This window comes from Glycine soja, chromosome 11 (genome assembly GCF_004193775.1).
Source record: "Glycine soja cultivar W05 chromosome 11, ASM419377v2, whole genome shotgun sequence".
Lineage (NCBI taxonomy): Eukaryota > Viridiplantae > Streptophyta > Magnoliopsida > Fabales > Fabaceae > Glycine > Glycine soja.
The window spans coordinates 45460226-45487715 of record NC_041012.1 but is presented as its reverse complement, the minus strand read 5'-3'; the positions used below and the strand labels follow the sequence as shown (position 1 = coordinate 45487715).

General features: G+C 31.3%; 4 protein-coding genes and 1 long non-coding RNA gene across 5 annotated transcripts; all 5 read right to left on the bottom strand.

Annotated features, from left to right (window-relative positions):
• Positions 1 to 1866: 1866 nt before the first annotated feature.
• On the bottom strand, positions 1867 to 7010 carry LOC114377008 (thymidylate kinase). The gene is made up of 7 exons (XM_028335370.1): positions 6853 to 7010; positions 6729 to 6786; positions 6064 to 6420; positions 3353 to 3464; positions 3165 to 3224; positions 2596 to 2700; positions 1867 to 2412 (listed from the first exon to the last, which is right to left on the bottom strand). Exons 2-7 carry the CDS (start codon positions 6764 to 6766, stop codon positions 2296 to 2298), a joined length of 789 nt encoding a protein of 262 aa, XP_028191171.1. The 5' UTR covers positions 6767 to 6786; positions 6853 to 7010; the 3' UTR covers positions 1867 to 2295.
• LOC114377009 lies at positions 3889 to 5906 on the bottom strand. The gene is made up of 3 exons (XR_003659031.1): positions 4834 to 5906; positions 4621 to 4739; positions 3889 to 4508 (listed from the first exon to the last, which is right to left on the bottom strand). It is a non-coding gene; the product is annotated as an uncharacterized LOC114377009 (long non-coding RNA).
• Positions 7011 to 8004: 994 nt separating the features above from the next.
• LOC114376382 (cytochrome P450 72A68-like) lies at positions 8005 to 11882 on the bottom strand. The gene is made up of 5 exons (XM_028334478.1): positions 11408 to 11882; positions 10676 to 10893; positions 9776 to 10020; positions 8970 to 9357; positions 8005 to 8597 (listed from the first exon to the last, which is right to left on the bottom strand). Exons 1-5 carry the CDS (start codon positions 11694 to 11696, stop codon positions 8166 to 8168), a joined length of 1572 nt encoding a protein of 523 aa, XP_028190279.1. The 5' UTR covers positions 11697 to 11882; the 3' UTR covers positions 8005 to 8165.
• Positions 11883 to 16344: 4462 nt separating this feature from the next.
• On the bottom strand, positions 16345 to 17516 carry LOC114377678. Its single transcript, XM_028336310.1, has one exon. The coding sequence runs from the start codon at positions 16921 to 16923 to the stop codon at positions 16486 to 16488; it is 438 nt and encodes a 145-aa protein (XP_028192111.1). The 5' UTR covers positions 16924 to 17516; the 3' UTR covers positions 16345 to 16485.
• Positions 17517 to 20040: 2524 nt separating this feature from the next.
• On the bottom strand, positions 20041 to 26111 carry LOC114374402. The gene is made up of 9 exons (XM_028332046.1): positions 25315 to 26111; positions 23758 to 24051; positions 23379 to 23592; positions 23107 to 23216; positions 22824 to 23023; positions 22568 to 22671; positions 21101 to 21291; positions 20766 to 20965; positions 20041 to 20480 (listed from the first exon to the last, which is right to left on the bottom strand). Exons 1-9 carry the CDS (start codon positions 25562 to 25564, stop codon positions 20289 to 20291), a joined length of 1755 nt encoding a protein of 584 aa, XP_028187847.1. The 5' UTR covers positions 25565 to 26111; the 3' UTR covers positions 20041 to 20288.
• Positions 26112 to 27490: the final 1379 nt, after the last annotated feature.

Below are 27490 nucleotides of genomic sequence, written 5' to 3'. Positions count from 1 at the left end.
TATTAAATGAAATACTAAATACATTACTTATAATTGTCATGTGTAGTCAAATAGTATAAAAAAATCAGTGAAAAAATCATATTATTATCATTATCATCATATAGGCTAACATAATATGTTAAATATTATGTAAAAATTGAAATATAATAAACAAGTTCAAGCATCACACCCACATCTAACAATCCAAAAACTAAAATTATTATAACATAGTCTAAAAATTTCAATGTTTTCTCAAATAGTCAAACGAACACTGAAACTTCAACTAAATGTAAAATAGTTTAAAATAAATTAAAAAGTAAAATAAATTAAGTTGGGAGTTAAAATCTTAATTTTATGAGTGACTAAGTGAAATCATGACAAATAAAAAAAAGATGGTCTCACTCTTAGTTTTAAGTTTCATAATAATAGTAATTGATTTTTTTAATCAAAAAATATATATTACATATAATAATAATAATAATAATAATAATAATAATAATAATAATTTAATATAAATTAATAGGTCAATGGACCGGATCATCAGCGGATCCAAATATTAAAATTCATGACCTAACTCAAAACTTAATAAATTTAAATAGCTTGAGTTAGATTTGACTTAAATACAAAAATATCCAACCCAAATAATTTATAGGATGACTGGTATCCACGAACACCTCTACAATCATCATGTCCTTTTCTCATCTCTTTGAAGAATAAAAATTATATATATATATATATATATATATATGTGTGTGTGTGTATACTTATGGATTTTTGTTTTTGTAGAACAATAATTTTTGTTTAATACATATGATTGCATGTGTTTTCTTTGCTTATCAAATAAAAGCTTATCAATCTTCTTACTTCTATTGATAATTTGAGTTTTAATATAAGAAATAGGAAACTTGAAGCAACTTAATAATTTTGTTGAAAATTCATGTGATATTAATAAATTAGTAATATTTATTCATTGTTGTTTTACCTTTTTTATGTCGAATTTATCTCAAATTAACTGTGTATTTAATTTTTTATTTGTGAAATCAATCAAAATTACAACCAATTAAAATTTATTTTTTGTTTATATATTCGTTATTAACTATGATTGATTTCACTTTTATCAATTAAATCAATTGTTTTTTGCCCTTAAATATAAATCAATGAGTGAAATGATAAATTTTTTAAAGTAGTAACTATTTAAAAAAACTTTATTTTGAGTTGGTATATTGGCTTCATATCAATTGATGAAAGTGCATTTAAAATATCAATTCAAAATTTAAATAATTAACACATAATATAAACTGATTTTCATGGAATCAATCAGTTAAAAACTGATTTAAGCTATAAAAAAAGTCACTAATCACAGATAAAAGTTAAATTTTATGTTAATTACCAAAATAATAAAGGACACGTATGGGAACATTCTAATGAACATTTATGAATTTGTTTCATTTTCAAAAATACTTTTTGCATTCGATAAAAACATATTTAGAAGTCAGCCATAAAATTTATTCATTTTTAATTCTTAAATGAAAACATTATTACTGACACATAAATGATCAGTAACACTTTTTTTTAAACAGAAATTTGTTACAACTTTAATATAACATTATTGAAAATTAAAATAGCATTATTGTTTTCTTTCAAAAATCATAATTTGAGAATGGATTTGAAAATGAATATATTTATGTATTTATTATATTACAGTTTTTAAATTATCTCATTAAAATTAATTTTAAAAAATATTAGAATTATTTTAATAAAAAATATGTTAGATTTAATTCTTAAAATTTATTTCAAGTATAAATTGAAATGATAACTTCAAAACTTTAAAATAAACTGACAGGCCTGTCCCACCGGTTATAAAACTAGATATAAAATATCAAACACTTGAGGCAATAGAATTCATTTAAAGGCTATCCAATTGCCAATAACTAGGTAACATATTAATAGATAAATAAACTCGTATCAATTTGGCTTTTCCCAAAATACTTTCCTACTAGTTTCACAAGCATTAAACACTTTTGAGGCAGTCCTGATGTATAGTTAAACTTCAGTGAAATTGGGCACATAAAATCTGGACCTCATCAGGGTTACAGAAAGCTGCTGCATCACATTTGTTGGATCAGAAAATTTTCAATCCTTCCAGCTTGAGCTTGGGCATATTATAAATTTCGAGGCTTTCTTCAAATTGCTTCGCAAACGAATTAATTTGTGATTATAAGATATAAAAAAAGAGCAACCAGAGTTACACAAAAATGGGTTTTGGTGTTCAAAATAATACATCTGACATATTTGTTCTCATGTATCAAGGCGTGTCTACTTCGACCACAAGGTGGAAAGGGGCTTCCCCTTCCGGCATTCTGTGACACAATCAAGAACAATCTCTTGCAACTGTTTCTCCACATCTTCTATGGGTTGGCAAGCATCAACATCCTGCATCAAGCCAGTGGAAAGAGAAGGAAACAACCAAAAGAAAAGGTTTAGCATGTGGTTAAACCTATAGCATGGAGCTAATAGGAACAAAAATCAGGTATTGCCACTTTAGACTGACAGTAACAACAAAGCATTAAGATAAATGCTAATTTAGGAGGAAAGACCACAAAAGCAGTTAATTACCTTCCAGGAAACATCATGAAGAACTTTGTACCAATCAGCAACTTTCTTCTGAAACTCCAGCTTTTCATATCTCTCACCTCCATACCCTCCTCTTTCTGCAGCTTTCTGATGAAATTTATAGAGAATATAAATGTAAATAAGCAAAAAAGGGTCATATACATGAAGCAAGCTCTTACATGCTAACCAATTAGCAGTGAGAAAGATCAGAAATCCAGGAGCATGAATTTTATAAACAAGATAGCACAACTTATCTATATACCACACCCTTATAAGTAACACATAAAACTTTTTTTGTAAATTAACCCCCCTCCTCTCTCTGTTTACTTTAAAATCTTAGAACCCAACAGCATATTGGAATATAGAAAAGGAAGCAGAGAAACACTTTCTTAGAAAATAAGCATGGTTTTATGGAATACAAACTCTTCACCTGCAAGAAAGAAAATAAACTAATGCAGACGAAAATTTGTTTCTTAATTGTATTTCTGAAAAACAAAACCGCTTTTAGACTGTCTTAAAACTCACACATCAAGTCACTATTTACTGGCCACGCAGCTATAAGTGTTGCATACCTCTGGAGATATGTCAAGGTATACTACCACATCTGGTGCTGGCAATCCAATCTCTGGGACCTGCAAAAAAATAAAATTCACCATTTACAAATACTCAAATAGAGAATGAACATAAGTAATTAAGTAACTCTAAAGTATACTAGCACGGAAGATCTCCTTAAAGTCCTCAACCTTACTAAATCTTTTACCTTACACCATTCAAAATCAAGTCCCTTGGCAGATGAGAAAGCCACCCCAGAATAAGAATAACGGTCAACAATGAGGGTTGTTCCAGTTTTCAGTTTTGATTCCATCAATGACCTGCAAGGAATTACAAAACTTGATTGATGATATTCAATTGTAACCTTGTAATTTTACTGCTCATCAAAAGTAGTGGAAAAAAATATCCAAATGGATTGAGGGCTACAAAACCCCCAGGCTTTATCAGCTAATAAGCACTGTTCCAGGATATATACATAACACATAAAGTCATGACATCACCACAATATTGTTAATGGCAGATGACGGTTCATGGCGGAAAGTCAAAATCCATCATAAAAATATGACGGATGGCGTAGTGAAAAATGATGGATGTTATGGCGGACAAAAAAAAATAAAATATATATATATATATATATATATATATATATATAAACTCATTGAAATTGAAAAAAACAAAGGATTGCATTCAAATAAACTAAAAAAGTTTCATGAGTTCATGCAATAATCAAGTACCAACACCAAATAAACTCATTAAAGAGTTCAAAATAAGAAAATGATAAAAACATAATGCAAAGTGCAAAGTGAAGGTTGAGGCTCTAATCATCTTCTCCAATCCCAACATAATCATCTTCATTGTTATCATATGGTAATGGAGCATCTCCCTCTCCCTCTTCCCCATCAGACGCCTCAAAATTGACCATGATTTCTTCTTCTTCAGATTCAACATCAATATTCTCCTCAACATCTAGATCCTCATCATTTTCTTGGATTGCTTTTTGCTTCCTTGATGAAGATCCAACAACCATTGCCTGTTTTTTTAGAAGTTTGGGCAGCAGCAACACTTGTTTTTTGCTTTTTCCGCCTAGTATACATCCTACACTCTCCAACCCCCGAAGCCTGATACACAGTTGCCCAATTTAGAGCATCATCATCTTCAAATACCAAATCATTTCCAGCATCATTATCATCATCTTGATCCATCTCTCCCACGAGCCATTCATTGCATACATCAATATCATTAAGAGAAATTGGATCAATTTCATCTCTTGCATTATATCTTTGCTTCTATTGTTGGTTGTATTTGACAAACACCAAATCATGCAACCTCTTGTGCTCAAGTCTATTTCTTTTTTTGGAATGAATCTACAACATAACAAATAAATGTTGATTTCAATCTCAAATATACTCCAAATAAAACTTGATCATCAAAATTAAATAAAATTAAAAAGTATAGTTAGAGTTTTGTCACAATTACTTGCTCAAACACACTCCAATTTCTTTCACATCCTGAAGCACTGCAAGTCAAACTCAAAATTTTAATAGCTAGCTTCTGCAAATTTGGAGTTTGTGACCCAAACATTCGTCACCAATATGCTGCAATACCAATTACCAACCAAGAGCATAACTTAGAATTCTGAATTATAACACTAATACATAAAAAAAAAATAGTATGATAAAAGTTTCTTACTAGGAGAATGGGTTTTCCTTTGAGCCATTGCAAAGTCGGAACCAAAGTGGTCAGCACCAATCTTGTAAAGATGTAACTCGGTTAGAATTTTTTGTTGCACATCAAATTGTGGAATCAACTTCTTAATGCACTCAAACAAACCATTGGTGACCTCAAAATCAAACTCCAAGTCAGTGTTGTCATAAAAGAACTCTGAATTTAAGAAGTGGGCAGCTGCATGCAATGGCCTATGAAGCTAACAATTCCATCTTTTATCAATGATTGCAAACACATCTTTGTACTTGCTTTCATTGTTGTTGAAAGACTTGATAATTGTTTCTTTTGCCTTGTCCATTGCTTCATAAATATAGCCCATGGCTGGTTTCCTTTCACCATCCACAAGACGAAGCACTTTCACAAGTGGAGCCATGACTTTAAGAGTGTAAACCACACTATTCCAAAAAGAAGGCATGAGCACTACCTTTGCAGTTTCTTTTCCCTTAGGCTCCTTAGAAGTAAACATCTTTCTAATACCGGGTAGGGTTGGGTCGGGTCAGCCCAACTCCTACCGCGGACAAAAAGCAAAAAAAATCCGCCATTTCCGCCACCATGCCACCGCTATTCGGTGGCGTTTTTTTGAAAATCTGCCACGAAAATCCGCCATGGCGCCGCCATGGCCGCCATTTAACAACACTGCATCACCAACATCATAACTGCCATATATCATGTAGTTACTTCACAAGTTTGTACTAGCTTCCCTTGAAGCTAAAGCTCAGCTTTCTCGAATGAATATGTCACAATGTGCAACATCATGCATTACAAAAAGTTAAGCTAGAAGTGATGCAACATAGCTTGCTTCTGATTACAAAAGGCACATGTTCTTATCATATAAGATGTTGCTAGTTTTGCTACTAAAATCATTATGACAACTCGAGTTTTTCATTAAAGGATTTAAATGCCTTTATCATGGAATGGTTTAGTTTCCTGCTTTATACCCCTACTCTACTGAGAAAATTTATCCACTTTCTAGGTAGACATGACCATTTGTCAAACATAAAATATCATGAATCAAGAATTGGCTATATTTATCTTATGCTAACCTTTTCCAACCCATTATCTACATTCAAACCTGCTAAGCACCCAACCATCCAACCACAAGCTACAAGTTTCCAAAAAATTATCAGCAAAACTCAAATAACCATAGTTCAGATTTTCTGGAAAAAAACAAAATAGAAAAAGAAGTGCAGAAACCTCTTTTCCCAACGATTAGCGCTGAAGAGGAGATGAATAGTATGATCATCCAACTGAGATGTGTTAGTTAGATAGGCAGATATCATTTGCCCAACATTTGTAGTTCTGTCGGGAAATCTCCATAATTCAGCAGAGATCCCTTGTCCCTCCAAGAAGGACACTAGCCTGCTACACTGAGAAGACTTCCCAGAACGATCCAAGCCTTCTAGGACAACCAAGGCACCCCTAGACGCTTTATTGTTGCCCTCTATGCTATGATTAAGATTACTTTCCATTCTTATCTTCGTAGGAAAACACTTGGAGGAGAATTTTACTTGAAAATTTAATGGCTTCTGCAACACTAACGCTCTGAAAATCCTGCAAAAGGAAAAACAGTCCCTATAGAAGCAGAAATAAAAGGAGAAATATTAAAAAAAAAAAAAAACTATTTCCCACTATCCTTTAATCCATCACTCATAGACACGAGTGCAACTACTAACACTAATAAAAAAAAAAAAACATTTTCACCCATTGGACCAAACTCTCTTCAGGGTCAAGTAAAATTCAAAACATATTATAACCAAAAGAGAGAAGCCCTATATTACAACCATTGTATCAGCAAAATTTTTTATAACAATTACAAAACATCTTTACAGTAAAAAGCAAAGGAAAGAAAGAATTCTTACAGTGACTTGGAAGCTGTGACACAAGTGCCATAGATCATATCCTCACAAAGCCCTTAAACTGAACCAAAAGCCAGAATTAATAAACAGAAGAGATGAAGAAGAATAAATAGGCAGGGATTAGAACCTGTAAGCTTATGGTCATTTTTCGCAAGGAGACGCTAGCTATGGTTTAATGTCCTGAATTAGGGCACGTGGCATCACTTTTACGCGTCCTAAAAACCCTCAATAGGGGTTGTGGCAAGTAGGAGAGACTAAAGTGGAGTGGTGTAATGCTTCAATCGAAAAAACCCTCAAGCTACAACTACACAACAGAAGCATGTCATGTGGGCTTCTCTTTTTGTCACGGCCTCACTTATGTTTCAGCCCAATACTGCAATATCACATTGCAAGCCAGACTTTAGTTTCCCGAGAATAAAATCTAAGGTTGGAAATCCTAGGATTTTACTAATCTTAGATTAGGAATCTTAATTTCTTATCTTTGTTATTAATTTTTTTTTAAATATTCTTGAAAAATAATCAAGAATATTTTTTTAATAACTTTCTCACCTAGAAGGTCAGAATCTTATTTTTTTTTTAATTTTAATTTTTTTTACTACAAAAATATCATGTAATTCGGTACTTAAATCTTCTTAATCAAGAACTACCTTGAGATAATGGTGATAGTGACAAACGCCTCTGACCTAGGAATAGATTTGGTCACTTTTAGGCGACCAATGCTTTCCAAAGGATCACTAACTTTCATATCTTGGAAGGGAATAACAATTGGAGAAGAAAATTTGGAGAAAATTAAAGTCCTTGAGAGGGTTAGAGTTTTCATATGACAAACCACTCATGTTATAATAATATGATTGTTATAGACTATGCAATTTATTAAAGGAATCTAACTTAATTAGTTGAAGAGAATGTGTGAATCTTTTAAATCTGATGATGTTGTGTTTAATTCTTACAAATAAATTAAAAAAAATTATGCAATTTAAATGTCATAAACTAGTTATTGGTCATGGGCGTCTACTTTTCTAGGGAATAACTGACCTAGATTGAATTTGGAAGAGTTTCTTAAGAAACAATGAAAAAATGAAACAGTTACAAAAGCATTAAGCCGGCATCTTATGTCATGCTAAACAATTATTGGTCATGGGTGTCTATTTTTCTAGGGAATTACTGACCTAGGTTGAACTTGGAAGAGTTTCAGAAGGAACAAAGAAACAATTACAAAAGCATTAAGCCGGCGGCATCTTATGTCATGACTCATGATAAACAACTGCAAGCTGTGGTGTGACAGTAACACTAATGACTTTTTAAATTGTAGAATATATCCTGCTGCCATGGTACATCAATAGCATTTCACAACACAAGTAACAATTAGTCTTCTACTATTATTGCATTATAAACTTTGCAGTGCGAAATGCAAATCAAAATAAGGGTTATTGTTATATTTTACATTTCAACTTTACGTAAAATGACATGAGCGCCATATTGGGGCTGAAGAGTAATCACTGTAAACGGAGCATGAGTATAAGCTGGAGAAAGTTCAAATGAGAAATGCTGTAAAATCATCGACAAAGCCATCTTTGCCTCCAACAAGGAAAAGTTTTGTCCGATGCATATTCTAGGACCCCATCCAAATGGAAAAAATGAAACTCTGCCATTTGTCGCTTTTGAAACCCCTTCTGAAAATCTCTCAGGATTGAACTCTTTTGCATCATCACCCCAGAGTTCACGGTCATGGTGAACCATAATTATTGGTAAGGAAACTTGCACTCCAGCAGGTAATGTTAGGTTTCCCAGTTTCATATCTCTGTGAACACTTCTAGTAAGGCCAATTCCTGGTGGGTATAATCTAAGAACCTCATACAAAATCATGGTGACCTGTTACAAAAGAAATACCCTTCAGTTCTTACCTTTAAATAAGTGATTCTTATCTTTCTCCTCGAGGTCTTTATGCTAACAGTGAGTATCAAAGCCAAACTATTCAATATCAAGATAATAATGAGTCATGTTTGGATAAACTTCATAAGTATTCATAGGACCAGAAAAATGAGTTAAAATGAGTTGAACTTCTCGCATAAACTAAAATCAACATTTATTGAAGTTTTTTTCATTTAACTTCTCTCTCAAGTTTGGATAAACTAAGGTGCATGAGTTGATTTTAACTTATGAAAAAGTTTGATGCATTTTATCTTCTTATTTTCTTCTCTTACAAATACTTATTGTAAACTTTATCCAATCTAGATCACTTACAATCTTAAGGTGACTTAGCCCATCAAAATTTGGTGCTTGTTTGCCAAAGACTTGTAAGACTTCCTCCCTTGCACGTGATTGCCAATCAGGGTACCTACTTAACAACACCATTGTCCAAACAAGTAAAACTGAAGTGGTCTCTTGCCCTGCAAAGTAGAATAACTTGCATTCCTCGATTACATCATTGAGATTCATTCCAACATTCTTATTGTTTCTGTGTTCTTGTATTTCCTTGTGATTTGACTCCAGAAGTATACCTAACAAGTCATCCCTAGTAGCTTCACCTGTCTTTGGTGCTTTCTCTCTCTTCTTAATCATGTCCATAAGTGAAGCTTTTATATATCTATCAATTTCCTTCATTCTCCGATTGGTTGCAGTAGGTACAAATCTGCAAGTAAGCAGAATCAGAACCACTCTTTCCAAAATTAACTAGCCTTCTACTGTTGATTTGTCAACATGAAACATAGTTTGATTATTATCCGTTAAATTTTTTATAACAAATGATAAATGAATAGGCTTTGAATATAATGAGTAGATTCTTAATGAGAAATGTTGCTTGCTAATATTTTTGTTTAGGATGAAGCTTTTTTTCTATTTAAGTTGCAATTGAGAGCTATCATGTATTCCCATCGAGAAACATTTGGTAAATTTGTAGTACAAAACAAATATATATGATTCATAATGATAAATACTATTTGGTAATCACTATTTACTTAATGAAATGTGTGGTAAGTTTAGTTCAGTTAAATAAAACTCAGTTAACAAGGTTAGTCTATTGAACACTCAAATATACATATTAGTCTTACCTCCATCCAGGGATGTAAACTTTCATGATAACTTTCATTGTAAGTTCCGCTAGCTCTTTTTGAAGTTGAAATATTCTTTTTCCTTCTTCAAAACTACTTCCAAATGCTGTTCTCGCAATAACATCACTAGCTAAATTTTGAAGGAAAGGCCAAACATCCATTTCACATGATCCATCAGAAGACAACATTCCCTCCCACTTGATAATTAGATCATTGCAACTTTTGAAGAATATTGGTAACATAATCTGTGGTGTAAAAATCAAATAAAAAGGATTTAAAATTCCCATGTCAAACTATGCAGATAAATATTCAGACTTTCTCCTCGTGTTACTTATTTAAACCAAATTTTTAGAATTTGAGTTTCAACATTTTCAATCTAGTAAACTTGTAAACAAATTACTACATAGTATATATTAGACACCAGATGAATCAATGAGCCTAATTCAACTCCAATAGCTAATGCGGAAACTTCAATACATCCCTCAAGTCGAGGATCGAATATCTTGAGCATAAAGTTTGCAAGATTAGACATTTATGGGTGGTCTGATAACGAGCGGCCAAATAGGCCAAACAACAATAGATTATGATACCATCTTAGAATTTGAAGTTAAAATAGTGTATATAAGTGGAGGCAACCCTCACCAGATGAGATAGCTTTGGGGTTGACTTAAGTCCAAATCTAAATTCTAAGACACTAATATTACTTGCAAAGGTATATTTTGCAGGCTAAACTAATTAACTCAATGAATTTAGCTGACCAAATAAATTTCTTAAGGAAATGCATTTGTGGGGAGAAGAATTCTTCCGGTGCGAAACACACATTAAAAATGCAATTTCCGAATGTTTTTCTAACATCAATGTATTCGACAAAAGATCTTCATCCAGTAATGGAAAACTAACCTTCAATTTTTCTAAACTGAATGCAGGATTAATTAATCTTCTGTGCTTGTTCCATTTTTCTCCATCATAGTTTACAAGACCAGTAGCTAGTAATTTGGCAAGTGGATTTGCTTCAGGCTTTCGGAAATCACTGATCTTGTTAAGTACATCTTTGATCAGCTCAGGATCTGTGAGGGTCACCCTTGGTTTTGGTCCAAACCAAATAAAAGAATTCTTGCCTACATACCATCAGCATAGTACTTTATATCAAGGCTTAAATTTAAAGATAAATAAGAAAATAAAGAAAAAAGAAAACACAGCAAATTGAAGAGAATGAGCAACTTCCTTTGTGTTCTATTTGAATTTGACAGGAACTGCAAAACAAATATATATAATTTACAATAATTAAAAAAAAAAGTGGCTCATAAATCAAATTGGGTGGGTATAGCTGCACACCATATACACAGCTGACAGCTTATCTTTGATTTTATAAAATCTCTAAAACATATATTCGCATTTGCATAAAAAAAAAAAAAAAAAAACTTAACAAACTGTATAAGGAACAGTAGAAGAGATACTATCAAGGAAAAAAAAGAGTGGAGGTTACATGGATTATAAAAAGTCAAAGTTAAAAAACATAGATAGATTGAATTATATAGTAAAAAAATAGATAACACTAAAGAGGCAAACAGTAGATGATAGTTGCAAACAAAGCACCTCCGGTTGGAGATGCTCTAAGAAACAAAAGCATACCATGTTTGAGGACACTCTGATGCAGATGTGCAAACACACGTGGCACAATATCATGGGAGAGATTCATGGGTTTGGATCTTGCTTCCATTTGCAACTTCACAATCTCCTTTAAGTCCCCAACCAATATCCTGTAGGGGTTTCCTTGAAGGCCTTGTTCCCTTAGGAGCCTCTCTAGCCTCTTTGGCCTTATCCATAGCCAATTCAACATCCTCCATGCCCATGATGTTAGAGCAAGTATCACTATCACAAAAACTATGCTTGAACTTGTTGTGGCCCATGGTGCTTCCATTTCTCACTCTTGGCTTGGTGGGGGCAAAGATCATAAACACACAGGAATTTGATGAAGGAAGAAGATTCATGGAACCATGTGTGTTTTTTGCATAGTTTTCTTAGTCAACTTATGCTTTCCATTAGTTTCCAGGTTCCGCCAATTTCCAGTTTCTGTCTTCTTCTGAATTGTACTTAATATGATGATTCGGGATCTTTTCCTTTAGCTTGATTTATTCAAACATTTTTTTATGAGGAAATGTTACTTGTTAATATATAATTAGTTTTTTTTTACTTAAATTCACAACCTAACAGTCATTCTTTTCTACTTTTATAATTAAACCAATCTTATATCTCTTATATTCAAACATATTAAAAGATTACAATTTTAGACAACTATTTTCAAGTTTAATTTTAATTATATTCGATAAAATTAACTAAAAACTAAAAAACTTACTTATAAGCTAATTTATCAGAATTAAAGTGTTTATTGAAATTAATTATTAAAATAATAAAAAATATAAGATAATATAAAAATAATAAAATTATAATTTATTTAAAAAAGGATAATTAAATTTTTTTATAAAATATAAATAATATAAAAAACATTATAAATTATTTAAAAAATTATTTATCAAATAATAAAATAAATTTTTTTAATTAATAAAAAAAATAAAATTTAATTAAAAATATCTTGTTAAACATAATTTTATTTGAAAAATTAATTTTAAATTAAAAAAATTATGATAATTTTATATCTGATAAAAAAAATTAAACAGAATTTTATTATTAACTTTATTTTATAATAAAACATAACATAAATTATATTACTCAAATTTTTAATTTTAATTAAAATTAAATTCATAAAATTAGTTTCATTTATAATTAATTTTATAAATACTCGCCCAAAAACACCGTTAATAACTCTAGAAGGTGAGTTTTATTTTTTTGTTTCTTTACTCAAAGTGATAATCTTCACATTGAGTGGGACCCGTTGAAATTTTTTTCTCTAATGTGATAAAATTAGTAAATAATACGTGAAGGATTCAAATATTGTTAGGTGTAGACCATGCAATGCACGTGACCAACAAAAGTATACACTGACACCATACAATTTTTAGATATTAATAAAAAATATATATAAAGGCATTAATAATTTATTCATTGCAAATATTTTTATTGAAAATAATTCAGTAAGCTTAACATTCTTTCCTTTTTCCTAATTTCCTATAATAAAAAAAACATTATAATTTTAGAATTTAATATCTATATACTTTAAGATAATTATCATTTGTTATCTAATCACAAATCATTAATTAAATTATTTTAAAATAATTATTTTAAAAATAATAAATTTATCATGATGAATTATAAGTTATTTTTATATTGTTATTATTATAAGTTTCTTTCGCAATTGTCAATAAATTTTTAGTTTCACTAAAACAAAATCTTGAAGGACATCATAACAATTTTAAATTTGAAGAAAATTCAGAATTTTTCAATAAATATATTACTAGATATAAATAAAAGGCTTTAATAATCTTTTGGTCATAAGTATTTTTTTTCTTTTCATCCTTTAAATATTTGTGTTAATTATAGTTTTATAAAGATTTTTTTTATGTTTTAATCTTTACTGTTACATTATTAATAAATGTTGGTATTTGATAGTGGTGACTGAAATAAAAATCAATAAATTTTGGAGGATTAAAACCAAAAATGAAAAACTTTAAAAGATTAAAAACACTTTATTTTATAGAAATGGATAAATTATTTAGACCTAAATAAAATTTCAGGGAAAAGTTATAGTGCTGAAAAGATCAGTTATTGAAATTGAACTTTTTCAGAGTAGACTAAAATTATAATTTCATTATTAAACTAACTATTTTAATGCTGATGAAGATTTAAATTATTTATATTTTATAATCCTTAAGGACAGTTTTTGTTGGATTATTTTATCAAAATTTAATTTAGTTTATCTTAACCTTTTGTGTTGGGTTGAGCACTTGAGCTTCCTTTATCTGGGAAAGGGTTTCACTTTATTTATTTTTTAACTTTTCGGCCTCTTTAATGCATTTATAAAAGAAATTCTCATCTTTGCCCCTAGTGCACGGGCTGTGGCCTGTGGATGATATAGTCCACCAAGTGTTGCATCCCTCTGCTGGGCCAACCATAATTTGAGCCCACAACCAGGTAAAAATTGGGTGTTGCTAGGTGCACCCAACATTTTTTTTAAATACCAAAAATGTCCTATACTTTTTTCACATTTGTGATGGATGTGTGTGAGGGTGGTCCATAAATCGTATGGATCATGTTGATCCGTAAGGTTGATACGGATCAAGTTGATCCGTATGGTTTCTACGGATCAAGTTGATCTATAAGCCTTTTATGGATCAACTTAAATGGTTTACGGATCAAGGATAGTTTTGTTATTTCACCTTAAGTGTTGGGTGCACCAGCAATAATGTTGGGTGCACCTAGCAACACCACTAAAAATTTAGTGTCATCCAACGGTTGTAAACAAAGAAGAAGGGCTGGGCCTTGGATGAAGTTTTGGGTGCCTAGAAGTTATGTTGCAGTGAGCCAGAAAAGCCTTGGGTATTTCACTTGAAATTAAATGTTATATATATTTTTATCAATAAATATTATTTATTTATTTTTATTAACACGGAGGATGCAACTCAATTAAGTGTTATATGTGATGATAGACTACAAAACAAAGGCATATGGGAGAATATGAATGGCAAGAGTCATGAAGCCAAGCCCAATATAATAAAGGCAAATTATTTTGCAAAATTGGCATGAAAATGTTGGCAAAGTATATATTATAATAAAAACATAAATACAATTCATGTATCTATAGAGAAACCCCAAATTCTTACTTCAAGAGAATCTCCACCGTTGGTTTTAAGCACACCCCTTTAGATTTAAATGCCATCCACATGAAGTTATCCATGAATGTTTTTTAATGGAAGAGGATGGAAAGACTTTCCTATTCATATTGAGAATGATTGCACCACAAGGACCATATTAATTGGAAATAATTCTTTCACAAAAAAAAAAGGAAATAATTCCCGTAAAAACAAGTGGAAACAATGATTATCAAAACACTCGCTACTCACCTAACAAAAATAAATCTTAACATTAAATTCTTACGTATTCATATTATAAATAGCTTAATTATATTTTTTTATCTCCCTTCGTTTTTCTAAATTAAATTTCCTTACTATTTTTAATTGTGCAGTTTTAATTTATTCATTAATTTGACATTTAATATTTAAAAAAAATATTAATGTGACAGTACAAAAGAATGTTACAACGTAGATGTCTAACGTGACTGTGCAACAATTGATTAGTTATGTATTCATTTTATTTTCTTATCTCATTAAAAAGACAACCATTCTAGACTTAAATTATCAAGAATAATTCCGAAATTAATATTTAATAAGTGTTGTTTGTTAAGGGAATTTAGTTTAATTAATTAAACAGGAGGAATGAATTATTGTAAATTTCATTTTCTTTTTCTACTAATAAAAATAAGTGTTATTTTTCTTCAGATTTTTTTTTTTCATTTTTTAGGTATTTTCCCATCTAAATCTATTCGGTGGCATGACCGAGTGGTAAAGGCCCCAAACTGTAAATCCCTTTTCTCGATTCATATCTGAATATCTCTAATTCATAAGACATTCGAAATTACGTTAACATTTCTGTTAAATATTAAATTAAGAAGTAAACTAAAATTGCATAACTATTAAAATAGTGAAATCAAATTTTGACAATTGTAAGGGATTAAAAAAAACAATTAAGCCAATTATAAACTTTTAACTCAAGAGACAAGCATCATGCAATATAAGAAAAGGAAGGTTTGCAGGCAAGCTTGGGTTTTGGAAAGAAAGATAGGCATCATATTCCTACCCGTTAAAACAAATAGTTCAACATCGACTAAGACTAGTTTATTATCATACTCCTTCAAAAAGAAGAAAAAAAAGTGAAAACTGAGCATAAACAAGTTGTGAAATCTTTAAATTTGTCTCTCAAGAACCGCGCGTATTGAATGACATGAGTGGAAGAGAGGTTGCCACTTGCTATTCCCCATTATTTGGATTCCTTTGTAAAACCATGATAATTTTCTACAAGCATGTGCTTCTCGCATTACCTCGTAGGTCCAGAGCAAAATATTCTTCCACTAACATAGTCGAGAATCAAGCAGACAACTAATCATGCTCTTTGATCCTGTAAGGATTAATCTCCCAAGAAGTTTATTTGTATAGAATCTAAAGATTATAATTGGCAGCTTAGATATTGTCAATAACAATAAAATTACACCAAACTCATTTTAGAGGATAAAATAAGTAATACTAGTTATTCATAAATGTCTTTTTTATCACATGTATCTTTTCTTGTGACAATTTTGCTTGAGGTACAATCACAGACTAAATATGAATCTCTCTTTTAATAAGAATTTAAATAATGTCGTGAAAAATTAGTTGTTTATTCCACTAAACTTAGTGTATGTTTGGTTTACAGTTAAAAATGTTGTAACGCATATTTAAACGGAAATCCAACAAATAAAAATATAATGATTGTAAAAACAAAAGTTTTGATTGGTTAAAAAAATTACTTTTGCATCAAACTTAATTTTGTAACAAATTTTTAAACATACTCATAATCTCTATTTGAAATATGGGTAAACTTACATTAAAAACTCTACAAAATGTACATAAATGATTCAAACAAGCATATCACAACACAACCAAAGAATTTTCTTCAGATGTGAGACCCCAACATTTATACTACTTTACAACAATAACTAACTAATCATACTTCTCCCTCCACATGTACACAAGAAAGAAGAGCCAGGAAGTGGCCAATGCAATGTCCCCAACAGCATGCCTAGGCCAGTCATGCGCAAGATCCTCAAGCTTCCCCTCAAAGTAGAATCTCCACACTGCCATAGAGATATGAAGAAGCACACACCCTTTGGCAAAGAAACTCTGGAACTCCCAGTCCTTAACACAAGCAACCATGAACACAAGGAACCCTATTGTGAACAACAGCAAGCCAGAGAAGGAATCTGAGGTTTGGATCAGTAACTGATCATGGGGTGTTGACCCTTGAAGCTTGCTCGCAGTCTTTGGTCCATGCCCCAACACACTTAACTCTTTGGAATAAAACACCATCAGGGATCCACAAGTCAAAGCTATTGCAGAATGCAGAACACATATTATGAAAAAGCAAGAAGAACCACCCATTGCTCCAAAACCACTTTGAAAAGTCTTTAGTTCTTACTTTTCAACACTCAATTAGGCTTCTTCCCCAGTAAAGGCAGTTGAAATTTCAAGCTCTAGTTACTTTAATTTACTCACCAGTAGTATAATAATATAATAATAACACTAGTAACAATAGAACCAAACCTGTGGCATGACCAGTCCTGATTCTAGTTTGAAGCATGATACCCTTTTGATCATCACCCTTAAGGATTTCAACCACTAACAAATCAGAAGCTGCAATAGATCATGGCTTAGTCTACTCAACCTTTCAAACATGGTAGCAAAAGGGTGCAGAAATTCACCTTGACCATAACTTGCTGATAAATTTGAACAAACCAAATTTCAATTTGGTATATAAAGTGGGTGGACTTACATAAATAGGGAGAGGATTAAATTTGGTGATTGAATTTGGACAGACCTTGATGAACCAAAGTTGATTGTTATATGCTACCACAAATTAAAGGCTCATAAGTTGCATCCATACTTGATGCAGAAAATTGCCATGCTTTTCTGGTGGCCTCCTTTCTCGTTCCACTAAGCAATTAATTGAAAACATGGTGTGGGTCACGGAAATGGGTCTATATAAGATTATTCAGAAAATCTTGTCGTTGTATTTTGTCTTTTCAAACTTGTAGGCCCCATTTGGAGTATCTCATCTCACACTTTGTTGGTCCACTTTGTATTGTTTTCAAAATACTAACGGAGCTTTCATTTCTAGATCCAATTGATAATTTTGTAGTTATTTTATCTTATGGATAAGTATGGCAGAAAGAAAAATCTGTGAACCGCCACCCGAATTGTACATATCTTGTTTTGTTTTTGTTTTTAGAGAAATTCTACTTCTATACATGTATTTTGTATTGTCTTTATAATTTGGAGATAAAGAAAAAAAGAATCTGAAATAAAATAAGTAACATGGATAGATAAATAATTAATAAAATATAGAAGTGAAAATATTAAAACTCTTTTCAAGAAATTGGCATTTAACTTCAAGAATAATATTTTGGGCTGACTAGAAAAAATATAATTATTTTCTATTCATGTAAATTGTTCACAAAAATATACGTTATATTTTTTAATCATTGAATATTTTTAGAATAAGTTATTAATATAAGTGTTACTATATTATTTTCTTAAGTAATTTTTTGAGTTTGAGTCTCGTGTGGATAAAAAAATGGTTAAACTCCTAGATTAGACACATTTTTTAACAAACATTAGTCATCAACAAAACTAATAAATACTCTTTATCAGAGTGGAAAAAAATAACAATCATAAATGTATAATAAAAGAATAATATTAGTTACATACTTCTTTTTATTTTGGTGAATTAAAAAAATATTTGAGAATATTAGGAGACTAAATAGAATTAATTACACAGACACACTATTTCTAATACATTTTATTATTAGTTATAAAATCAAGATAAAGACTCATTTAATAACTTAAGAATATATTTGGTTTAACTTTTTTTTTTTTTACTTAAAAGTAAATTAAGGGTATGCTTGGTTCAACTTTTTTTTTACTTAAAAGTTACTTTTAAGTTAAAACTAAAAACAAGGGCTTAAAAGAAAAAGGAAAAGTTGTTTGGAATCTTTAATTTTTTTTAACTTAAAAGCTCCTTTTAAGTTAAAAGTTCTATTGTAATTTTTCAAGTTTAAATTTTATTTAAAATCAAAATATTATGTTAAATTAATTTAATTCACATTAAACTGTTTTTTGTGCTAACCATTTTTATGCAATACAATTAAAAAATATTAAATATAAATATTTTTAAAAATAAAAATTACCTTTATCAATGCAGTTTTATTTCGATGATAATTTGGAAATGAAAGTACATCTAATTATTATGAAAACTTTCTCAACAATAAAAAAAATACTGTTAAGAATTCCAACATCTGAGAGAACAAAAAGCATATATCGAAAAGAAAAAGAAAAAAAAAGAATAACAAAAACAACATTAATAATATTTCATAACTATATTGAATAACAAATAAGGAAAATATTAATTAAAGAGAAAGAAATACTTAAAAAAAAAGGTTACACGGGATTCGAAGGAGGGATTTAGAGAAAAGCCCCGCACAAGCTATACAAAAGTTACTCTAAGAAGCTTTTTCATAAACTTCTTATTTTCACCTTTTATTATTGAAAAATAAGCTACTTATAATTTTAAGGATTTTTAGAAAATAGTGTTCGGCCTAACTTTTACTTTTAAAGAGTAAAAAATCTAAAGTAAACCGGGTCAAACAGTACCTAAGTCCCACCAAAAAAATTTATTTATTTTTTATAAGTTTCAGCTAATAATAGATTATGTGCTAAAAAAATACTTCTTTCATCATATAATAAATGTCATGTAAAAAAAATCTTAATAATTATTATTTAAAAACTGATAAATGAAAATCTTCCCTTTAATATTAGTATAAATTAATGATGATAAAATTAATTTTGTAAACTATCCCTTTTTTATTTATTAGTTATTCATAAAAAAGTATAGGACGACAAATATTATGAGACTCAAAAAAATATTTTAGAAAATGCCTTCCTGCAATTTCTCATTCTAAAGAGATCTTCACCATTAATTATGGATAGATTAAATTATTTGTTTGTTCTGAAAGACATGTTCGTGGGAGTATAACTTCCCCACTAACTGAAATGGTTTAGAATATAACTTCGTAAAGATACTTTTTCTCTCCTTTTTTATCAGTGGAAAAACAAAAGAACGGACAGAACAGGAAAACCTAATGTTCTCTAACAAACTGAATGCCTAAAGCATCTGAAAACAGAAAAGGCTGAGCTATTGCGGACAGTTTGATTCTTTATAACATTGATTAGTTTTTACAAAACTACACTTATTTTTGGGAAAAAATATCAAACATTAGGGCATGTTTGGAAAAAAAATTTCTCTAGAAAATAATCTTTCAAAAACTACCTTAAAAATTTAATTAAATAATTATTTCTCACAAATAAATCAAACCAAACAAGCATTTAATTATCTGTTTTTATTAACACCATGTCAATTGTTATTTCTGTTAATATTTTCAAGCATGATTACGAGCAGCCAACAGAAGCACAATTTAACAGTAGCCAAAAGCGTTCTACAAATAAAGCAACACTAGTAGGAAGAGAAATTGATAATTCAAGTGTGCAAAATGCACTGCTGAGAACCCCCTTTTGTTTTCTTTCCCTTTTGGAAAAAAGGTGGTAAGGATCTTATCGGTTATAAAAATATTTACAATTCATCCAGCAACAATTTCAAAATTGTTGGGGGCTCTTTGAAGTATAATTTGCAACAAAGAATGCATGCATTTACACTTAAAGAAACCAAAAAAACCTCTAGCAAGAAGATGACACTAAATCAAAATGTGGTTCATATGAACAGTGCCTACAACTCTATGATGATGCTTTGAACCTGATCTCCTGTCTCCTCTCCCACGCCTAGGATGATTCCTCATCTGAGGCCGATTAGTATAAGTGGGTGGACCAGGACGCCAGGTTACAGCAGCTGGAGGAGGCATTTGCTCCAATATGTCTCTATGGTAAGCCTAATATTATTTATCACAAACCACCAACATAAAAATCCAAACAGGTGAAAAGGAAATAAAATACACATGCTAAATGAACTTTAGTTAGTTTTCACAAGAAATAAAAGTACAAAGATTTGCAAGTGCATGTTGAAAAGATGAGAGGCCAAATACAAAACCCCTCAAACATCTCTAGATATCTATTGCCTGTTTAACAGTACAAACATTTGGAAGTGCATGCTGAATTTAAAAACTAGTAGCTTTTCAACAACTGAACACAACACAAGGCAAGACACAAATACTAACCTGTATCACAAAGTTACGTCTTTCACAATCCAAAAACATGCTAATACTCCAATCAGTTTTTGCCATTATTTTGTCTCTTACTGTGGAAAAGCTTAACTGATCCCTGGAAGTGAAGCGATCAACTTCATTGAACCATAAGCAAGTAAAGAGATTTGTAATTGGAATGTGTTCTCTTATGATAACACAACCTTCAGGAACATCTGCAGAAACTCAGCCATAAGCAATACTTCAGATTTTTAAGATGGAGGCAGCAATTATATGCAAGCACAGGCACAGATCTCCACACATAATCCATTTTACATATGCAGGCATGAATATATGAAAACTGTTCCTACCACTAGTTATAGGAAGCTTAGTCCTGGAATAATGAGTTAAACCGTCGTGGTATTTATAAAATTGAATTTGGTGATCAATGGAAGCATTTTCATATTTCCCTGCAGCTTTATTAGCCTCGGCCTCAACAAATACATCAAAGCGTCTATAGTGTCTTGAAATTGCAAAAGTAGCATTTTGGCGCCACAAGAACCTGAATGATTAGAAATATACAATTAGAAATTAGTTGACATATATCCTCTTCATATATTGTGTTGTAAAATAAAGCCAAATGAATAAAATGTACACACAAATGAACATTGTTCAAAACAATGGAAAACCCTAGCTCATGAAATAAAAATTCAAAAACATATGCAAGTTTTGTCAAGCAAGCAGCGCATATGTCAAATAATCATATGCAACATCAATTCAAAAAGTGAAATAAGCCAAACAACCACAATAGTGAAGGTATTGCAAGGAGAGAGCAACGGTTTACCACTTCTCATCACAATTCACAAATGCCACAACTTCGTATGTGACGGAATTTGTAAAAGGCATAAGTTATTCAAGAACAGTTATGTGACAAAATTATTGAGCATTGGTTACTTTCAGCTTACTTCCTTGTGGGAACTCATTAAAAAGTACATAATATTTTCCATTTAACAATATTATTTAATGAATAGATCTTTCTAATTACTCAAAAAGGAAGTAATTAAATGCTTTTTGGATGACCAAGATATTAAATACTTTCATTTTTCATCTAATACTATCTGAGTTAATTCCTTAGCCATTGTCCTAAGGATAGTCATTAACGATGCTCAAGTTATTATTGTGACATTACGAAAGTCTTCTTGGTTAAATAAGCAGCAGTTACCTGTAGTGCACCACAAGTAAAGGGAATAAGTGTCATTTGATCATCATAACTTAAATATAAATAGAGATCTTAACCCGTATCATGTAATAAGAAGATTCAATTTAGAAAGTAGGATATGTGAATTGATAGCAATTATAAAATTTAATAGACAAAACAATTCCTCTTAGAAAATACCAAGAAAAGAAAACTATTTGAAATTTCCCTTTACTATATTATAGATCATATCAATAGCTTGATGGCTTCTGACTGCACCACATCAAATTGTAAAAGATATGCACAAGTATCATTGAAGTTGGAAATAATGAATAAAACTAACAATCATGTAAGTTTGCTGAAAATAATTTAGCAAATAATAAAAGAAAATTCTTCAAATATATGGTTGTTATTACAATATCCAAAACTTGCCAGATAAAAGTCAATAAATAACACACTGAACAAACAAAATCATATAATTTCATCAGAACATAACTTAGAATCAAACAATATCATTGTTTATTCTCAAGTCTATATGATGGTAAATAGAAACTTGTTGATAAACAATGGTGAATAGAAATTTATTTCACTAAATACAAAAGGAAATAAAAACCAAATCAATTTTTGATAACTTGGCTTTTACCTTTCAAGAACTTGATATGGGTCCACAACAAGCTCAAGCTTCCCATCAATCCATATTGAATAGCGGACATTGGGGAAGATCCTGTGTAAAAGAAGCTTTGGAACCTGCAATAAGTTTAGAGGCATCGTGAGACCATATAAAGTAAGTTCCACACATTAACCTGTAGATGCACTGATATTAGAAATAGGGGGCATGTAACAAAAAATCTTTATTCAACTTCAATAGAATAGTGGGAAGCAAAAAGTAAGTAATCAACCTTTCCGTTACGCCGAGAATCAGCATAAGGAATATTACGGACAATGATGATTCTCCATAATCCAACTCTCCTGCTGCTACTCAAAATACTGGCATTCTTCATATACATTTCTGTTTCTTCATCAATAAACATATAGAAAGGAATGTTTTTCTTTGCTTCTAAACTGATGTTCCTGGGCTGCTGTATCACATCATAGTTTCCTGGTATAGATGAAAGGGAGCTATGTGAAGCAGAAAACAAACAACAAAAGGTATTCTTATAATACATTAGTCATGAGCCATACCAAATATGGCAGATGCAACAATGACATCATGGTACTGATCCAACTCTAAGAGATCCGCCTCATCAAAATCAAATCCTGTCTGGCGACCAGGTCTGCTTCCTTTGACAAATCTGACAAGAGTTTATGCCAATGCAGGAAAAGGAATAAAAATATATTCAGTAAAAAGACGACACTTGTGGGACACTAATGTGGGTGACTTTTAAAAATTCTTCCAGGAAAATTAATCTCCAAGTTGTGAGAAAATTAAATACAAAAAACAAAAATTAACTAACCCACAGTGCACTTTCATGGTCTCTTTTATATCAAAAGCAGCATCCCTTTCTTCCAGAGAAGGGTATCCACCAAAATCAGAGCCACCATGTGGTTCACCTTCAATTGAATTTTCATCATGCACATATGTCAAAGTGCGAAGTATAGGAGATTCTGATGGGGAACCTGGCATACTAGCTATAGCTTGCTTCACTGGAATATAACACACAGGGCATGCTGAAAAGGAAGAGGGCAAGAACCAAATTAACAGAAATCTACAAGGACAATAACTAAATATGCAGTTTGTGTGCTCACATAAAAAAGATGTTATTACCCAGATTCAAGATAGATGTTTGTGAATTAAGAATTGAAAACAAGGCCAAATGGAAAAACAAAACTTACGGCGTGGTCCAGGTCGTCTTCTATCAGCTGGTGGAGGAGGAGGAAATGCAAAATGGTCACAACGATGTCTCCAAGTAGGAAAATATCCCATTTTTCTTTTAGACTTGGACAAGGACAGTGAATTAGGAGCAGGAGGAGGCCTAGCTGTACTTCTATGTCTACTCGTCAATGAGAACACCCTAGAAGAATTACTATCCTGTGGCTTATCTTCTATTACTCCACGAGGTTTTAAAAATTCATACCTAGTAATGGCATAAGATCGCGTATCTTCAATTTCACTAGTGATGTTTCCACCTAGTTCATCACAATGCCAAAAACACACCATAAAACATAAGGAATTTACGCAGCAGATAATCAAAAGGTTATGAAGATAAACAAAGGCATAAGAACCAGTGAAAGTTCTAAACCAAAACATGGCATCTCAAATGATGTCTTAACTCTTAACCAAACCAATATGTCTTCAACTTTAGAAAGAAAAACAAAACAGTTGAACAAACAAGAACTAACAGTGCCAGAAAAAACAAAACTGAAACACATTATACCATGGCTTATTTATCTTAAGAACGCATTTGTAAGATGCTCGGTGTCATTGAAATGATAGCAAACCAAACTCTAAGGTACATTATATTATATCTTAAGAGGCACACGGAAGCAAAATAAAACAGATTATGAAGTGTGTGTGCTTCAAGGTTTTTTATGAGCTTTAAAACATTCATCCCAAGAAAATTTTGTTTTACGGTTTAAAGGTTTGTTCTTGAGAATATAATTACCATGTTTCTCATGAGTTTTAAAAATTTATTTCCATGTATTGTTCATGTCCGAGAAAGTAGCAATTCCTTACTTTGCTTCATTTGTTATCCTCAGGATGAGGGATGGAAAGTTATATTCCCACAGGAATATGGGAATTTGTTTTCTAATCAATTATTATATCCATTTTTTATTCTAACTTGTTTGAATTTTAAAAACTTTTCCTAGGAAAAATAAAATTTAATCAAACATATTTTTAAATATTCTCGTGAATAACATTCCTATGAATGTGATTCCCAAAATGGAACATTATACCTTGAAACAAACTTCCTCGAGTATTGATCATGTCAGAGAAAGTAATAACGTGTTGTTTTACTTCATTTTTATTCCCATGGTGAGAGATGGAAAAGCTACTTATTATCTAACTCAATTATAACTTACTTATCAACTCTTATTTTCTATATTTTGAATTTTTAAAAAATATCCATAGAAATACTAAAATAATAAAATCTAACCAAAGGTATTCCAGAATTTACGAAGGAATAATAACATTCCTAGTCATAGTATTCCGCGAAATGTCATTTCTTGGAATGCAGTAATATATTATTATAGTACCTTTGAAACAAATGTCATTGATTCCTACAACTCAACGAGGAGTATCAATCATAAACACTTCTGATTACTGAGTAAACAAGGATTAACGAGAAATTGTTACATGGTCTGCAACTATCTAGTCCCAACTGAATTAGTATTTTGTAGAACTTGACACTTCTCGTGATAAGAAAAGAGCGAGTAAGTTAAGTGACTAACCTCTGTAAACAGTAAAGCAACCAAAAACGAAAACACAGAGGCCAAGGGCGAGCATGAGGAGCATTGCGACCTTCCCTCTTCCGAGTAGCCGGCAAACGAAAAAGAAACCCCTCTCTTTCTCTCTGGGGTTGTAGAGGAGCGTCTTTGAAGGTCTACGCACAAGCAACGGCTTCAGCGAAACGGTGCCGTTTTGCTGCTGCAGCAGCGTCCCATAGCTCCCTGTGCGCACACCCAATGACACTCCAGTCATCGTCGCTCTCCCTTCAATAATATCATCACCAATCCAACAATCCAAATCCCCAATTAATTCCTCTTTTCTATAAATATTATTATCAATTCAATTCAATTGATTAATAATACACGCCAACAACAACCTTAATCTCTTCGAATCCACTCCTCCGAGCTTCACAACCATTCCAGGGCACGCGATTCGTTTCGATAGCTGCATTTGGCGTTGGGAAATGGGAACCGAAACCCACGATTCGTTTCGCGCGTGGGAGGCATCAAAACGGCAACTTGATCGGAATGTGGGTGGCGGGAAACGGTGGAAACGACAGCCTATGCGGCGGCGTCGATGTTTGTCGCGGTTGCGTGCGTTTTGGAATGTCGGAGGTTGGGAGTGTGAGAGATAGTGAAAATGTGAATGGGGAGGGAGGAGGATTGGAGATGGATCGAGGCGTAGCGTGAATGGAGGGAAGAGACAATGGCAACTTTTTAGAAGAAGAAGAAAGGAGAAGGAGATGCAGATGCACACAGATTTTCAATGGGCCCTCTGGCCCAAGTCGATATGGCTCCAAATACAAAAGTCCAAATGCTTCATTTTTTCATGTGTATCAATGTCTTTTTTGGTATTAGGAAGACATGAATACCATGTTTTTTCGTGTTTTGTAGTTTAGGATTGCTAATTTGGCAATTTTGAGTATGCGCGTCTCATTTAATGTTTTTATATGTCATGCATCATTATTTTTGCTTTTAATTATAAGATTTGTTCATAAATTTATTTGTCTATTTATATGAGCTCCTTTTTTAATTATTTTATTTTTAAACATTAATGAAAATCAATTAAGTGAATATAAAAATAAAAAATAATTTTAAAATAATAATATAATTAATTGACAGATTTAATATGATTAATCAAACTAAATATTTTTTTAAGAAAGATGAATTATTTAAAAGAATTTTATAATTACGAACGAAATAAGTATATTATATCACAACAAGGGTGACACATATGACAAGTAACTTAGATCGCAACTATAATATAATGGGTAAAAAAAAAAGTTGGGTTTTAATTTACAAAATCAAGGGTAATCTACCAAAATTTGGATAATCTTAGGGAAATTTTAATTTCAAGAAAGAAAGAAAGTATAATATGAGACTATTAGACAATCTTATACTAATAAATTTAATTAATAGTAACTTCATGATTGATTTACCTTGCGTGTAAATTGATTAATAGAATACTAATCTATTTTAAAGCCATGTATTTCTAGTAAACCCTATTTGAATTTGAATTATGATGTAGACCTTTTTTGCGTAGGTGCGTTCAAGTTTACCAGATGTGAATGAAATTTAAGTGCTGCTAACCATAGTGGTTACTAGTTAGCCTTTGTCGCTTTTCAAAAGGTGAACCTAACTTAATGTAGCTTCTTCTCTTCTCTTCTCTATTTGCAAGTTGCAAGTATTTCGACTTTGCTTATCAGTCTTAATTCTTAAACATGCATAAGGTACTCTCAGATTCAAAGAGTGCCGTGCATTCATATAATTATACAAAAAGTACACGGGAACTTGTAATTTGACACGCTAAAGTAATTGCTAGTAGAAGTATTCAATGCAAAAAAATGAGCAAGAAAAAGTTGAGACAACTTTGTATCTCCGGCCAAGAAAGATAACTTTTTCGGCCACTTCATAAAAATCTTCTAGTTGGTGGAAATCATTTGGGCACGACTAATGGGCAATTTTTTTTTTTTTAATTCAAGGATTTGAGAAAGTGAGCTGAATTGGTAATCATAAGCTTAGTTGAAAACATGGTTTCCTAACTCTAATGGTTATCCACCCTTTCCCGCAATTACACCATTTTCAACGATAAATGCCAAACAAGATTCACATAACTATCATAATTTTCACGTAGAAGAATCTCTCGCCGAACTACTAGTCTTTGAAGCCAAATGATGCT

Coding starts and splice junctions, on each gene's coding strand:
- LOC114376382 (XM_028334478.1), bottom strand. CDS start 11,696: ATGGAAGCACCATGGGCCACAACAAGTTCAAGCATAGTTTTTGTGATA. Junction 10,894..11,407: donor TCAGAGTGTCCTCAAACATG/GTATGCTTTTGT, acceptor GATGGTATGTAG/GCAAGAATTCTTTTATTTGG. Junction 10,021..10,675: donor TCAGTTTAGAAAAATTGAAG/GTTAGTTTTCCA, acceptor TTTACACCACAG/ATTATGTTACCAATATTCTT.
- LOC114377678 (XM_028336310.1), bottom strand. CDS start 16,923: ATGGGTGGTTCTTCTTGCTTTTTCATAATATGTGTTCTGCATTCTGCA.
- LOC114374402 (XM_028332046.1), bottom strand. CDS start 25,564: ATGACTGGAGTGTCATTGGGTGTGCGCACAGGGAGCTATGGGACGCTG. Junction 24,052..25,314: donor TTGCTTTACTGTTTACAGAG/GTTAGTCACTTA, acceptor GTGATGAACTAG/GTGGAAACATCACTAGTGAA. Junction 20,481..20,765: donor GACGTAACTTTGTGATACAG/GTTAGTATTTGT, acceptor AAATAATATTAG/GCTTACCATAGAGACATATT.
- LOC114377008 (XM_028335370.1), bottom strand. CDS start 6,766: ATGATCTATGGCACTTGTGTCACAGCTTCCAAGTCACT. Junction 6,421..6,728: donor GTCACAGCTTCCAAGTCACT/GTAAGAATTCTT, acceptor TTCCTTTTGCAG/GATTTTCAGAGCGTTAGTGT. Junction 2,701..3,164: donor ACCTTGACATATCTCCAGAG/GTATGCAACACT, acceptor AAATTTCATCAG/AAAGCTGCAGAAAGAGGAGG.